At 42.3% G+C, this 16,987-nt stretch overlaps 1 protein-coding gene across 2 annotated transcripts in view; it reads left to right on the forward strand.

Annotated features, from left to right (window-relative positions):
* The window catches only part of LOC109414320 (intermembrane lipid transfer protein Vps13D), a 49,897-nt gene that overhangs the window by 21,640 nt on the left and 11,270 nt on the right, over positions 1-16,987 (forward strand). Inside the window, exons 3-8 of one of the 2 annotated variants that reach the window (XM_029858829.2) lie at positions 442-2,561; positions 2,621-2,760; positions 7,991-8,134; positions 8,201-10,902; positions 11,612-12,062; positions 12,124-12,914. In XM_029858829.2, the coding sequence (XP_029714689.2) occupies positions 442-2,561; positions 2,621-2,760; positions 7,991-8,134; positions 8,201-10,902; positions 11,612-12,062; positions 12,124-12,914 (6,348 nt within the window). The remainder of the gene's footprint in view (positions 1-441; positions 2,562-2,620; positions 2,761-7,990; positions 8,135-8,200; positions 10,903-11,611; positions 12,063-12,123; positions 12,915-16,987) is intronic. The other variant, XM_062850637.1, reaches the window with a different exon arrangement.

The raw sequence follows: 16,987 nt of genomic DNA on the forward strand, positions 1-16,987 counted from the left end.
ACAATGTCCATCTCTGATGAAATAATTGCATGGTTTCGGAAATTAAATTATTCCTTCAATCGACTGATTGCACTGTTGGTTCTTCTGAACAGTATAGAAAATAATCAAGCGATATACGGCAAATTGTTTTTGCTGATAATCAGCAAACTTTGCTGATTGTTTGTGCTGAATAGATTTAACAATAAAAATTGCTGACTCGGCACTTTTTTTTAATAATTTTGCAATCGTGACAGAAAATTTCGATGAAAACTGCAAATTCTATTTGAAATTGTCCAGTTATATGTTTCAGAATAAAAAATCCAGAGTTGAATTGTTTTACGATTCAGACTTTTCATGGCAGTTTCATAAAACCTTCGCATATCATTTTGTTCCATAATTCACGGTTGCTTATACATATGGAATGGTTCATAACTACTAGTAAACTCCGTCTTCCAATTCTAGATCCAATACAACCAAATGATGCAATGCGCCCGCGGACTGGACGACATCGCGCGCTATCGTCGCTTCAAGTTGCACCGACCGAACAGCACCATACGGGAGGATCCCAAAGCGTGGTGGCGCTACGCCATCCGCTGCCATGGGCTTCTTCGACATGCGCAAAGTGATCCGTTTGTGATAGCTAGAGAAAATTTACGGTATATTAGCGTGTATGGTAGAGTGGTGGCCAACCCGAACGAAGTGCTCTCCAGTGACAACAAGAGTTTCAAGGATCGAATCGAGAGGGAACGGGACTTTGATGAGCTGAAACTGTTGAGGGATGTCTGCATGGCGCGAATGCCGTCCTTGGACAAATCCCCGCAGATGAACCAAGGGAAGAACATGTTGGTTCACTTCTTCCCACAGTGGTGGGGATGGTACAACAATAACAACGGTAATGCGGCGGAATCGCCTCCTACGCCGGAGCAAAACGACGCACCCTTGGAGGCAAACTGGGGACCAGAGGAGGATCTTAGTCCTGTGAGCAGTTTTGAGGATGAAATCTTGAATGCACTCTCGGATTCGGTGGACACCAATTCGCTGCTGAAACGGGATGCCGTTTTCGGAAGGTTCAACTTCGTGTTAAGGCAGGGCACTATGGACTTCTGCAGTGCTCTAGAAATGACCCCAAAGCTACAAGTTCAGTTTCAAAACCTTAAGCTAGATGTAGAAACACGACCACGAAGTGGCTCGCACTATCTTAGTCTCTCGTTAGGATCTATCTTTATAAAAGATCGAATAACACCAAATTCTCAGTTCCCGGATCTGGTCAAACCCCAGGCAAAGGAAGATTTGCAAGTCAGTGCCAAAGTTTGTCCGGTGAAATCGCGGAGTCAATCGCTTCAGCAATCCCCAATGGAACCAATCTTCGAAGTGCAATACGAGCGGAAACCTCTCTCCCATGATACCGATTATCGGCTGCTGGTAAAGTCCCAGTCGCTGGACATCGTCTACAATATGGACGCCGTCAAATGGCTTGTGGAGTTTTTGACCAAACCGCACCAACAGTACGATACCAGACGGAAACTGGAAAACATGAAGAACAAAACCAAAATGGAGCTGATGCGGAACATGAAGAACATCCTCGAGGGGCATCTCAACACTCGGAAGACGTGGACCTTGGAGTTTGACATCTTTGCTCCTCAAATTATCTTCGTTGATAACTTTGCCGATCGACAGAACAGCACAATTGTGGTGGTTGACTTCGGTCGACTTCAACTGACAAACGGAAATAAACCGTTCCCAGGATCAGCTCTGGTGCGGAAGTCAGGCAACAATGACAGCTCTCCGGAAATCACGGTAGAGAATGACGATGAAGATGCATTTATGACTCCTTGCTCGACTCCTCCTGGCTCAGAAGCTAGCTCGACCCACTCTCCGACGCTGCAATCGGCCATGTCAGAGTTGCCTGAACTAAACATCACCAACGGAGATGCCCTCGATGAACATTCGCTCTACCAAAAATTGTACGATCGGTACCACATTCACCTAACGGATTTGCAGGTCCTTGTCTGTCGGGGGAAAGAGCGATGGAACTTCGCCAGCACCAAAGGCACATCTACCCTGCACGTTTTGGACCGCTTCAGCATAGCTCTACAGGTGGAGCGACGTGTAGTTTATACAAGTGATCCCCAGTATCCTAGTCTAACACTGTCGGGAACTCTCCCGAAGCTAAACGCCCATATCAACGAATACAAAGTATCCACGCTTCTGACGCTAAGCAACAGCCTCTCAAAGGCAGGCCAAGTCTGGTCCGGTGACGTGCCGGATGTCACAGAAGTACCACGCACCGATCTTCAGACTCCCAACGACGAAGACAGCAGCACCGACACGAGCTCTGCCTATCGGAAAGAATCGGCCAACATAATCGTTTTCCAGTTCACGATCGACCAAATGTCGCTGGAAGTGCAATCCCGGGGTAGGAGCATAGCCGAGTTGCAGGTTTCCGGCGTAAAGGCTGGCTTCAGCCGGCGGCCCGAGGACGTGACACTGACGCTGTCCGTGCATGGGTTGCTGCTGGCCGACGCCATGCAATCGTTCGGACCGGATTTCGAGCTGCTCATTGCCAGCCATCGGCATGTTGGGTACGTATGTCTAGAGAATGATATAGTTGACGTGTTTGATTGAACACACTTTTCCACAGAATGGACAGCCTATCGGGAAGTTTGCGACAGAGCGAGCCCTGTTCTCCCTGCTCGCCGGGGTCGCCCGATCCGAACATGGAGTACCGGCGACCAACCAGTCCACTGACTATTTCGAAAGCACTGAGCAACTTACAAAAAGGTATGAATTCTTCGTTGTTGAACTGTCTTTAGTTTTTATGCATTTTTTATGATTTACTTGAATTGAAAGAGAATTATTGTTTCCTAATAACTCGCCTAATTATATGCTGATGAGTGATAACAAAACTCATTTAATTTAAACTTTTGACCACAGCACAGCACACATTACATGGCGACCGTGACATTAAAACATGCCACATTAATAATAACAAAGGCTATGTACATCGCCTTTGTTATTATTAATGTGGCATGTTTTAATGTCACGGTCGCCATGTATAATGTGTGCTGTGGTCAAAAGTTTAAATAAAAGGAGTTTTGGAGGGTGTCTACTGTCTACTACCTCCTGGGAAACCGGGAATCCTCAGGGACTTTTATTCAACAGGGAAAAACCTGGAAAACTCGGGAAATATCGCGAATACTCAGGGAAATTTCACAAACATTGGGTAGTATGAATAGAAAGTAGCGAACTTTACTACTTGTAGATCTACTCAGAAGTAGAATAGAGTTTACTACATTGTTGATATGAATAAAAAAAATTTCGATTAAGTGTTTTTAGTGTATCCATAAAAAAATCGGCTACAAGGATTCTATGAGGGTTTCTACCTGGAACTTCTTTGGAAATATCTTTTGATACGCCTCCGAGGATTTCTCACAAGACTTCTACCGTAGTTTTTCAGGTCATTTGTCTTGGTATTCCTTTTTGAAAACCCCTTGTAGGTTTTCGGGATTACTACTAGGATTTTTCCAAGATTCGTACACTTTTCGACAAATGCTTCAGGTATTCCTCCCAGAGTTTCTTCAGAAATTCTTACTGTGATTTCTGCCAGGATTTCCCAACGAATTCATCCAGAAATCTTTCAGTTATTCTTCCATATGGATTTCCCAGGGGACTTTACCAGACATTCTTCCATAAATTTCTCCAGTAATTCGTCTAGAGGGGTTCTCCCAGTGATTGATTTGGGACTTTTTTCGAGGATTGCTGAAGTTATTTTTTCAGGAATTCCTGAAGGAATGTTTCCAGCGCTCCCGTCACGGATTTCCTTCAAATATTCTTTTTGGGTTTCTTTCTAGATTTCTTCAAGAATTCCTCCATGTATTCCTTCAGGAATTCCGCTGGGGATTCCTCCACACATTCCTCAAGGGGTTTCCTTCACATTTTTTTGGGATTTCTTCGGGAATTCCTCATCTCGGAATTTCTTCATGGGGATGCTGTTGGAATTCATTCTGGAGTTCCTGTTGGGATTCATTCAGGAATTAATCCTGGTACTCTTTCAGGAATTCCTCCAGAGATTCTTCTGGGAATTCCTACATTCTGGAAATCATACAGAAATTTGTCCTGGGATTCCGGCAGGAAATGTTCAAGGGATTCCTTTAGCAACTCCTTAAAAATCTCAAAGAGTTCCTTCAGGAAATCCTTATGAGATTCCTTCCAAAATTCTTTCGGGATTATTTCAGTGATTGCTTCTGCAATTCGTTAAGGTGAATCGGGACGCTGTGTTATTTTTCCTATCTTCCCTCTCTTTCTAACAATTTGCCTCGCGATTTTGACGATGGTAATCTCGATTTCTATCGCACAGATGAGGCTGAAAAACAATCAGCATATGCACTGCAAGTGAGCATACACAATGATAGATTTTTGTTCCATTATATGAAGTAGAATCTGAGATTACCATCTTAGTAGCAACAGAGCAATGGCGGATATTTCCTCGACCGTCCCGTCCGCCCTTAAGGGTTTCATTCAGGAATTCTTCCTTGGATGTCTTTGAGAATTCCTCTTGAGGTTTGTTCCGACTACCGTCGGAAGTTGGACCACTACCACTACCACATTTTGCTAAAGTAAACCCCAAACTCGCCAGCGCACCAACGACGGCGGAGTACCGTTTTATCACCACTACACCTCAAGCCACCGTATCAGCGGCGGCGACAAGGAGTCTTTTTCGAAACGTCGTAACGATCGGCCGCGCGCGCACCCGACAGCAGCAGGACAAAAGAAGAATATTTGTCATAGAGAGAAAGAAAAGTAAAATAAATGTAGTGCTAAGAATATAGTCGTCAGTGCCCTGATCACCTTTTTTCCACCGAAGAATTGGCCCTTGCCAATTTCCCACCCGTGAAGTAATTCTTCCCCTGTTGGCCCTTGCCAAACCAGGTTGTGTCTGCCATTTTTCGACCTCCAATTCCCAGAGGATTGGCCCTTGCCAGTCCTTGCTTTTCTCGCGAGTGTTACCCCCAAAACTTAAGTGATACAGTCCGCTGCAGTTCGACCCACCCTGCTGGGCTCGAACAAGGTTTATTAGGAAATTCTTCCGGTGTATTCTTCAGGAACTCCGCTTGGGAGTACTTCAGAAATCCTTCATGGGATTCATTCAGGAATTCCTCCAAGTCTTTCGTCAGGGATTCCTATAGGAATTCCAACTAGGATTTCTCCAGGATTCCTTCAGGGATTCCTCCAGGCATTTGTTCAGAATTTCCTCCGGGGATTCTTTCAGGAATTTCTACTGGGATTCTTCCAGAAATTTCTAATGGAATTCCTTCAGGAATCCCTAAAGAGTCTTCCAAAATTCGTCTTGAGGATTTCATCTGTATTTCACCTGAGATATCTTCCTGAATTTCTCATGGGAATCCTTCCAGAATTGCTCCGAGGAATCCGTCATAAATTCCTCCTGGGAATCCTCAAGGAATTCCTGAGAGGAGTCCTGCAGGATTTCTCCTAGGTTCATTCCAGAATTCGTCCTGGGATTCATTTAGGAGATTTATTAAAAAATTCTGCTTAGGTTTTCTTCAAGATTAATTCAGGAATTCCTACTGAGTTTCTTTAGGAATTCCTCTAGGCGTTTATTCAGGATTTCATCTTGAAATTCTTTCAGGAACTCCAACTGGGATTCTTCCAGGAATTTCTAATTGCATATCTTGAAGAATTCCTCAAAGATGTCCTTCAAAATGATTTCTTCAAGTATTCTTCCTGAGATTCCTTCCTGAATTCCTACTGATAACCCTTCAGGAATTCCTACTGGGAATCCTCATGGAGTTCCTCCTGGGAATCCTTCATGGAATTCCTCCTGGGATTTTCCTGGAATTCCTCTAGGGTTTTCTCCAGAAAGTCCTCCTAGGATTTATTCTAGAACTCCTCCAGGTACTTGTTCAGGATTTCATACTGAGGTTCTTCCAGGAATTTCTACTGGGATTCTCACAGGAGTTTCTAATGCAATTTCTTCAGGAATTCCCTAAGAGTCTTCCAAAATTCCTCTTGAGGATTTCATCAGGTATTTCTTCTGAGATATCTTCCTTAGTTCCTCCTGGGAATCCTTTAGCAATTCCTCCGAGGATTTTTTCATAAATTTCTCCTGGGAATCCTAAAGGAACTCCTCCGAGCAGTGCTGCAGGATTTTTTCTGGATTCCTTTTGAGATTTCTTCAGGAATTCCTCTTGTATTTCCTCCTAGGATTCATTCTAGAATTCCACCTGGGACTAATTCAGAAATTCATCCTGGGATTCCTTCAGGGTTCTTTTACAGAGATTCTTTCACCTTGTGGAATTTTTTCGTGGAGTCTTTCAGGAATTTGTCCTTGTATCCCAGCAAGAGTTTCTCCTGAGATTTATTAGGAAATTTTTCATGAAATTACTTCAGGATTCCTGCAGGAATTCCTGCTGAGTTTCTTTACGAATTCCTCTAAGCGTTTACTGAGGATTTCATCCTGGAATTATTTCAGGAATACCTACTGGGATTCTTCCAGAAATTTCTGATGCCATTTCTTCAGGAATTCCTCAAAGATGAATCCTATAAAGATCTAACACCTTCCGGAATTCCTTCTGGGATTCATTCTGAATTCCTTCCGGATTCAGGGATTCCTTCAGGAATTCCTCCAAGGATTCCGTCATTGATTCCTGCAGGGATTCCGCCTTCTCCAGGATTCCTTCAGGAACTGCTACTGAGATTCATTAGGAAATTCCTCCAGGCATTTATTCAGAGTTTCATCTTGGGACTATTTGAGGAATTCCTACTGGGATTCTTCAAGGATTTTTTTCTGGGATTTATTTCGAGAGATGCCTTTCAGAATTCCTCTTACGATTTTTTCTGGTATTCCTACTGGTATACATCTTGGGCTTTTTTTTCGGAATTCCTCTTGGAATTTGTTCCAGAAATCCATATGCGATTCCTTCATGAATTCCTCCTTGGATTCCGTTCGCCGTTCGGAATTCATCCAGTGATTTCTTCCGGAATTCCTTCTAGGATTCCTTACGGAATGTCTTTCGGGATTTCTTCAGCAATTGATCCTGGAATTCCTTCAGAAATTTCAACCATTTCTCCATTTTTTATGAAACCTTGTGACAAAGGAAGAAAAAAATATTTGTTCTGGCCTAAATCTCCTGGAATTTGTCCACGGATTCAGGAAATTCATAGAGATGCATCTATGATTCCAGTAAAGGATGCCCCTGATTATCCGAATTTCCTTCAGGAATTTCATCTTCGATTCTCTCACGAATACATTCAGTTATTCTTTCTTTTTTCTCCATAAAGAATCCTGCAAAAAAATATTCAAGTATTTCTTTAGGAATTCCTCTAGAGATTGCTTTATCAAATTTTTCAGGGGCTTCTTCGGTACTTGCTTGAGGGATTTCTTCGGGAGTTTATCCCAAGACTCCGTTTAGAATTCAAACATTGCTTTTTCTATGGGTTGATTCTTTCATGCATGTCTCCAGGGGTTCATCCGGAATTTCTTCCAGGGATTAGGTGGTTAAACAACTTCTCTAGTGACTGCAGGATTCCTCCAGGAAATCTTTAGAAATTCCTCTAGGTGTTGTTCCAGAAATCCCTCCAGAAATTTCGCTATGAGTTCCTCCATGGATTCCTTAAGGAATTCTTCCAAGGATTCCTCAAGAATTCTTCATAAATGCCTTCGGGTATTCCTCTAGAAATTTTATTTCGATTCAAAAAGCATTGCACGAATCAGTCTAATCAGTTTCGCCAGAGAACCATGTTCTACCTATATTTGCTATACGTTTTAGAGTTTGTGTTCAACTAGTCTTTTGAAACAATTTTGGTACCATTTAGAAGTCTTTTCCGTTATTTTCGTCTATAGTTATTTTGTAAGATGATCACCAAGATATAATTTCTTTAAATTAAACGTTTCTGTTTTCCTTTCGTTCCCGTGCTTTCGTTTTGGTTCGTTTTGCATGCACAATTTTCGTTTCGGGGTTCCAAATCGCACCGTAACATGTGCCCTAAACAGAGACAACTTCTCCCACGTGGAATGCTGCCCCGTTCGGCGATCTAGATGCGTTGATCACGGTGGAGATCACCTTCATGAACAACGAGAAAGTCGGCGAAAACCTTCAGATGGCGAACATTCAGTTCAACAATTTGGACATAATCGGTAACTATACAAGTTTTGAATAAAGTTGTATGTGATCCCAAACAATAACCAATCGTTCCCTCACAGCCAACCAGGAAACCATCGTTGAACTGCTCGGTTTTGTGAAACGTGTGATCCCGAAGGCACCCCCCAAGCCACCGGAACAGTCACGGCCGATACCGAAACCGGAAGATATCAACGCTTCCACGGGTTCGATAGCGGCAGCAGTCGGCGTCACCAGTGAAGCCCTAGACGGAGTGGTGTCTCCAGTTCGGACAGAAATCACCTTCGACTTCCACCGGTTGAATGTGCTGGTATTGAGAGCTTTGATGAGGGATAGCTATATGGTAGGTCGCAAAGTGGGAACGTTTACTATGTCCGAGGCGAAGATCCACGCATCGCTGGGCTCTAGTATCACCGTGGAGGGGTCGTTGGGAGGGTTGCAAGTACTGGACCTTACCCCCGAGGGAATCAATCATCAACGGATTCTTTCGGTGGGAAAAGATCCTCTGACAGATCCCCCGGAAATACGACAGGGACCGGACCTGATGACTTCGCTAGCACAAGAGGTGTACGGAATTCCGCCCAAGTCAACAGTCGATGGATTGCAGGAGGAACGGCAGGCCCTTTCTTTCGGTGTATCCAAAGATATCAATGCCGTTATTGACGTTAGGGTAAAGATGGCATCGGTGTGGTTTATTCACTGCGCTAGATTTATGCAGGAGTTGACTTGGTGCGCATCGGAGTTTAAACATTACTTGAAGAATTTGGCGAGATCGATTAGGGATAAAGCAACGGACATGGCACTCGGATTGGTTCAATCGAGGGGTGACCTCAGCAGTAGTAGACCGGAGAGCATCTACAACTCGCCTAGGCGAGCACGGAAACAGCGAACGGTTTCGCTGTCCAAGACTCAGGAAGTTCTACTGAATTCGGAGTACACCCTGAGGGTGGACATCACTCTGGAGACTCCGGTATTGATCCTTCCGAGGTCGAGCAGTAGTCCACAGGTTTTGGTCGCCCACTTGGGACGGATAACGGTTAGCAATACACAGGAGCTGCCGGACAGTCCTTCAAATGAGAGCAACATCAATTTGACGACTACGATTATCAACGAAGAGATCAGTATAGAGGAACGGATTGTCTACAATTTGAGCGATGTCGATGGGGTGTTCGATACGTTGGATGACGAGAATGATTCCAGCCGGATTCGTTTTGCCAAAGAAAATTCTATGGAATTCATTGATAGTGTTGTACAGAACTATGACCTGTACAGGATCGACATTAAAAATATCAATCTATATTCGTTGGATACGACAAACCGGAAAGGATTTCGATTTTCAGCGTTGCCGCGAGCAGAAGAATTCTATTCCTGTAAGGAGAATGCCATACCAATTATTCATGACACGATATTTTCTTTGGAGATATCTCGAGACATCAGTGAAATAGATAGCGACGGGTTTACCATTTCCGGCCGAGTCGTAAAACCTTTAAGGGTTTCTCTAAAACGTCAACAGTATGAACAGCTTCTGGAGACTATAGATAACTTGTTCAAAATTCCAAAGGATTTGGTTCGCCCACCTACGGAGACGACAGTTCTGGACAAGCATCTGGAAATAATCGAAGAATCGACCTTCAACGCCTACCCAATTACGGACAAAGTCCGCCGAGGTCTCATGTACCAAAATAGCTTCGAAGAGCGTCCATCGACACTCAATCTGAAGGTCAACTTCGAGCTGCCTGCATTCACAATCCAGCTGAACGACAATCGTAACGATCCTCAAATACAAATCTCATTCATAGACTTTTCCGTACAATTTGAGAAACGAAACAGCTATGAAACGCACGTGAAGATCTCTCTACGATCCCTAATGATGGAGGACTTGCTTCAATCGGACACAGCCAAGACTCGCTACATGGTGGTATCCTCCTCGCAGAACGACAACTACGGTCGTCCGACTTCCTCATTTGCCTCGTTCTCCTGCCCGAACTTGGTCGGTCTCCTTGGAAACGTCGAAGAACTCCCCAACTCCCTGCCGACAAACTTCGACGACAAAACTAGCTTCTACTTTCTGGCAGCAAACAAATCTCTCTGTCCGGATACTCCTCCGCCGTCTCCGTCTACGCAGCGGAACAACCAGTCCACCACAGCCGACTCTGAAGAGGCCAATCTCGTCATCTACACCTCCGTTATGGTCGATCCGGCTTGTCCGGCATTCGCCACCCAATTCAACTCCCTCCAACAGTCCAGCTCGATCGATTTCAACAGCCTGGATCTGATCGTTTCCGTCGAGAGTTGGTTCGTACTCCTGAACTTTTTCGGTCTGCTCAGCGACGATGAAAGCTCTGGCTCGTCACAAAAATCCTCGTCCGATCAAGACACACGTGAAAAAGCACCTCAAACGGGTCATTCCAAGTTGGACATCTCCGTGCGATCGCTCTCGTTGGTCCTGGCCAAACCAAGCTACGAAATCGCCAAAGCAAACGTATCCAACGCCCAGTTCACCGTATCGAAGCGAAACTCGGCCAAACAGGTCGAGGGAAAGCTGGGATCCATCACCTTGAGCGATTTAACCCCCTACGGGTTTATTTATCGCGAGAAGTTCATGACTACTGGAAACGAAGCGTTAAGTTTCGTTTACTCGCGGGATTCGGCCAAATCGAACGCCCGCAATCTGCAGAAGGATGCCCGACTCAGGATCGAAATGTCGTCGGTGAGATTTGTGCACACCAAGCGATTCATCGCCGAAATTCAGCTGTTCTTCAAGGAATTCTCGCAACTGCAAACGGTAAGTTAGTTAAACTTAAGAAAATCTATGAATTTTTTGAAATTCGAATACCTAGAATTCAAAAATTTCATTAGAATATCAATGCAATCTAAAGAATAAAACATGACTGAGTTGATGAAAGACCTTAAGCACAGACAAACAGGCGTATCACTCGCAACAAAGCGCGATCAAAAACATCGTCACAAAAGCATAACCAATAGAGTTAATAAACTATAGAGGACGAATGTCGCTGCTGTTCCCTTTGTTCTCGCTCGCAAACATTTCGGGTATCTATCTGTCAAACTGCATACTTTTTCGCTTTGACACTTATAGCCCGGCCTATCTTCGCCAGCAAGAGATGTTTCGGCAGCGACGCCAGCGACATTCTTCCTCTATAGTTTATTACCTCTATTGCATAACCGCCCAATGCTAATTACGCTGTGATTCGCAAACCCACTGAGTAGGTGGCGGTAGTGAGCAAACGTCAAAAAAGAGCAAAAACGATGCAAGCGCCATGAGGGAGAGATTTGCGAACTACAGATTATTTGAATAGTCCGTTAAAAAGGGAATCGATGGAACGTGGGTGGAGTGAACCGTCTGTTTGTCCGTGCTTTATGCTTATCTAGATCTAAGCTTAAAGTCTTTTAAATTCATGCGAAAAAATACCAAGTAGCTTGTATTTTGCCATTTGAAGCTTTTTATTCATATTATTGCATTGGACAAATTTCAGCCTGTAATGCGCAAGATCAAGACCACCGACTCGAAAGCCTATCTCAAGCAACGCCCAACCCAGCTGGGTTTGGAAATCAAAGCCGGTGCTCCGATTTTGATCCTGCCGATGGCGTTCAACAGTGAGCAGGTGATCGTGGCCGATCTGGGTGAGTTCACCTTGAAGAACGAATTCCGAATGAGTGGCGATCCGGCAGTCATCAGCGTGTCGAGCAACCCCAGTGTGAAGGAAGTTCTGGACGTAATGTACGTCAATCTTCTGCATACAAATATCTTCGCCGCACGGAAAGTGGTCAAACCGGAAGGACACCTGGGCCAGGTGGATTTTGACGACGCAGCAGTCGACATGAAGAGCTTCTGGCTCGTGAAACAGGGACCAAGTTTGCTGAAGGAAAAATGCCACCTCAAGCTGCAAGTCGAACGGAATATGGACTCGTGGAATAGTCATTATGGTAAGTCGCCAGGGGTGATCCTGTGATAATACATCAATAACTCACCCGTTTATATATACAGTTCCAGACATCAGTGTGCACGGCACCCTTTCTAGGCTGGAGGCCGTCCTGGACCTGCAGCAGTACCGGCTAGTTCGAGGTTTCCTGTCATACAACTTGGGTGAAAACTTGGACGAGCTGTACCAGCGGCCAATGTCCAACATTCCAAATAGTACCTTAAGTTTAAACACGGACACTGATCCGATCGAGGAGGTTTGGAAGAACCTTGCCATCCACCTGGAACTTCAGGATGTGTCCGTTCGGTTGGAAGCGCTGGGAAGCGACCGGAAGCCCACCCCGTTAGCTTGTATCAATTTTATCAAGTCGAAGCTGCTGGTGGATAGCTTGAGCGATGGAGCTCAGGATATCGATCTGGTATCGCAGGAGATCCTGATCAAGGACACCCGATTTGATCGGCCTTGTACCTACCAGGGTGAGATCAGAAACGTGTTTCCCGATATTCTACAGCCGATCGTGAGCGACCCCGGCGAAGGTCAAGTCCAGGCGGAAATTCACAGCAGGAGAAGGCAAGATTTGACCAAGTTCACCATCCTGCTGAACAACATGCGATTGATGGCGATACTGGATTGGTTGGAAAACGCGAAGGATTTCATTCTGCAACAGGAGGATCAACCGCAGATCGGGTTGGACATCAATGCCGGCGAGAGGATAGCATCTTCGGTGGATGCAGGAAAACGTGCGCCCACACCGTCGGAGGAAAACAGGATGGAGCTGAAGCTGAACATTACGGATTCGGAGCTGGTGCTCGTGGAAAAGACTGACCAGAAGGATACCAATGCTGTTATTTTGAAGGTAAGTGAATGTTCTGTCGAAGTAAGTATTTTCGTAGCTATTTCTAGACAGTGGAACAGTGGAAATACTAAATACTTAATGAATTTGTGGAGATATGTGTATTCGGTAGAATATCTGGTAAAATTCATGCTGTGAGGAGCTATTGCCGGTAGTCCTTTGGTACATTTTTTTTTATTCCTGTTCGGGTTTGTCACTGCGACCAGTTATTAGATCTATTGTGACATTACCCGTATCCTTAGTGTAGTGCATGTCGCATTACTCAATTGCCATTGAGGGGCAATAAAGTATCGATTTTGATACAGTTTTTGTTTTGTTTTCTTATAAAACAAAACAAGAGTACTGATATTGGCCATGCATCGGAAACCTAGCATCACCCTTGTTTTACTGCTAAATTCTCCCCAGTAGGAAGTTTAGGACCCGGGTTTTAACATTAGCAGCAATATCATTCCAATAATGGAACATGTGTTCAGTAATAAGGATTCTAGTACCGTCAAACGGGGTGACTTGCAACACTTTTAAGCTTCAACTAACAAAATTTGTTGATTAAACTCAGTTTTAAAATTTAAACTCTTTGTAATAGTTTTAATAGCCGGCCCCTCTATAAAATAAAGTGAACAAGTTATAGATTGATTTATTTTTTCATGTTGAAAAAGCTAAATAAGGTCGTTTTTGATACAAGACGTCGTGCGGGGTGACTTGCAACACTCAATGTAAATCCCTTTTCTAACACGCAGATATTTATTTTTAGTTTCAAGCATATTTGATAAGTCTTCTTGTTACTATTGTGATGTCGTTTGAGTTGACATTCATATTTTTGTATTTGTTTTTACATAGGAAACTGAATTGTGAATTTTTATATGGAAATATTGGGCTCAAAAACACCAAGTTACTAATTGTTAATTTAACATAAGTTTTAATGTATTTTTCAGTTCTTATGATGATCCTTCAGACTGTTGCTGGTGATCTATTAGTTAAGGACAAGGTATTTGGAGTACATAGCTCAAATTTTCTAGAGCACCGTTTTTTAGAACCGTTGAACGGATTTGAATCAAAATGCATCACGCTGATGACAACCACTGAACAATCAGCATGTTGCATTTTGACACAAATCCGTTCACCGGTTCTTGAAAACGGTGCTCTAGAAAATTTGAGCTATGTACTCCAAATACCTTGTCCTTAAACAACAATATTTCGTTTTTCTTGACTTTGAATTGTTAATAAAATGAGTGTTGCAAGTCACCCCGTCTAGGTACCATATTTCAAAACATATGAATTTAACAAAGATATTGTAATGTTTTTATAAAGTAAAATGGAAATTTATATAGCTTGTTATATAAAGAATCCGCATATGGAATGTTATTTTTGGAGAATTAGGGTAATTCGCTAATTGTTGAACACTACCCAAATGTTGAACAGTTTCTGAATATTTTATTATAAACCTTAGTTAAGTAATTTTCATCCAACTTAAACTTATGATGTAGATGCATATACATGTGGGTCACGATGTTGCTCTAATTAAATTACAAAATTATACATATTTTGCGTCAAAAAAAATTATTGAAAATTTTGTACCGCTGATGACACGAAAACTGCACAATTCTTATGATTAATTTTAAGAAATTGCTGTTACGAAATAAGCTTTGCGGGCAAATTAACCACAAATATCAAAGGCACACCATAGTTACAAGACATGGAAGGATGTCATTAACAGTTTAATATTGTTTAAAATCACATTTTCATTGTAATATAATTTGAAAAAAATATTTTTCTTATCACACTATTATTATGCATCCATGATCCAATAGTTGAACACTGGCATAACCTACGATGTTAGCATGACCGCTAGAATTTTTTTTCACTTTACCTAACCGTGCATTGCTTGGGGTTTCAAAGGCGTTCCAGGGATGTTCTAGAGATGTTCCAGTGGGCTTCAGAAAGATTCCAGTGGTTTTCAATGGGTTTCAAGGGCGTTCCAGAGGTGTTCAAGAGGAATTCAGAGTGTTAAGGGGGTCCAAGGAGTATTTCAAGGCGTTCCAGGATGCTCAGGAGCAGCCCACGGGTTTTCAAGGGATTTCAGGGTCGTTTCATGTGTGTTCTTGGGGGTTGAGTGGGTCCCATGGGTTTCCAGGAGAGTTTCAGGGGTTTTTAAAGGCGTACTTTTCTTCTGTCGTTTTCGCTTCTAATCAAATCTTTTCAGCCATGTTTGCATCTAGTCATGTATAAAACGATTTCAGTCCACACTAGAGCTCTCTTCAAATGTGCGATTCCTTGTCATTTAAATGAATTATCACTAGCTCGGACTAGCTGGGCACAAAACACGAAAAACCCAGAAGAAAATCCGCCAGGATGAAAAAATATCGGATGTCGGGTCAAAGTCGGGTCAAATTTTATCGAATGTTGGACCACTGTTGGACCCACATCGGGTAACTATCGTGTCTATGTTGGGTTTGGTGGCCAAAATAAAAACAGGTGAATGATAGGTTGATGTCGGGTTATACGTTATCAATTACGAACAAAGCTTCAACCGTTCAACAATTGGCGAGAACCGTCCAACATTAGGATGAGCTAGCTTAAGGAAGCGTTCAACATTTGGGTTGCAGACTTCCCATACAAATGTTCTATTTTCTCTTAGAATATGGAATTTAAGGGAATACAAATTTAATGGGCAGTATAAGGGATAAGTAGATCTAGACGTTCACTGGATATTTTTCAACTAAAGTGGAACTCTGCACGGAAAAACAAACGAAAACCAAAATGCCGGTACTAACCGTTCAACAATTGGCGAATTACCCTATGTTATCATTCTTTTGCAGGCAACGATTTAGAGCTCACATTTTTGTTACTTTTTCATACTAATGTTACATTTATGAATATTTTGTTGAAACTATTTATATAAAAGTAAAAATTGTGGCTACTACTAAGATAGTATGTAAACTTTTTAGTTCAACTGAGTTTTGGTAGGTAAGCGTCCGTTTTTTATGTTTTTTTTATAGATATAGACAGAAGACATCAAGTGTTGCAAGTCACCCCGTTTGACGGTATGTTCCTTGCGTACTAGCACTTTCCAGTCTTCGAAGAGTTAGTACATACATGGATCCCCAACCCAATTTGATTTCCTTTGCATTGAGTTTAGCCTCAGATGGTGAGGTTTTTAACTATAGGGTGTCCCAGAAAGTATGGGCACAACTTTGTATAGCGAAAATACAATCATTTTCTTAACAAACAACAATTTTTATATTTTTGTATTTTTATTCAAGGTATTTTAATTAATACCTGTAAAGAGTTTATACATTAAAAAGGGTTTTTGTATGCAGAATGTTTAAAACGAAAAAACATCTTTCAAAACTTCTGCACAAACTACTTTTTTACGGGTTTGCCAAATATCCGAGTTCGAAACATTTTTTTCGAATTTTTTTCACATCATATATTCGAAAACATGTTTCCTCAGATGGTTGTTTGAAATTTTTTATAGAAATATGTTTTGCCTGTGCGTACGGGTATTCCATAATTTTGAGAAAACTGGAAAATTCGCCTTTTCTATTTCTGGATAAGACATGCCCACAAACATTCGAGTGTTTAAACATGTTTTAACGAGAATAAAAATAATTCAATCTGCACTTTATAAAGCTGGAGTATTTATTTTACTTATGGTGAAATTAAATTGTAATTTTCTGCATGCTGTGATATATATTCAGAAGCTTGTTTTTATCTATTAGAAAAACGAGTTTTCAAAAATATCGATTTTGGCGTTTAAATCCATTTTTCAGGTTCAAAAGTTTATGTTTTCAATTCAAACTAAGGGTTGTACAAATAGATACCCATATGGAAATACACGGAAATATTTTTTGAAATTTTTATCGAGCTCAACTTCATGTGTAGGGATTAATTTGTTAAGCGATGTTATTGAAAAATATAGCAATTTGTGCAGAAGCTTTAAAAGGTCTTTTAGGGAATGTTCTTCCGCTTTCAAACGAAGTGTTAAATGCAAATTTTAATGATTGGCATTTGATGTCAATATAATAAGGCAGGATATGTGTGAAAATAAAGTTTGTTTATGCATCCATTCCCAAATG

This window comes from Aedes albopictus, chromosome 2 (assembly GCF_035046485.1).
Source record: "Aedes albopictus strain Foshan chromosome 2, AalbF5, whole genome shotgun sequence".
Lineage (NCBI taxonomy): Eukaryota > Metazoa > Arthropoda > Insecta > Diptera > Culicidae > Aedes > Aedes albopictus.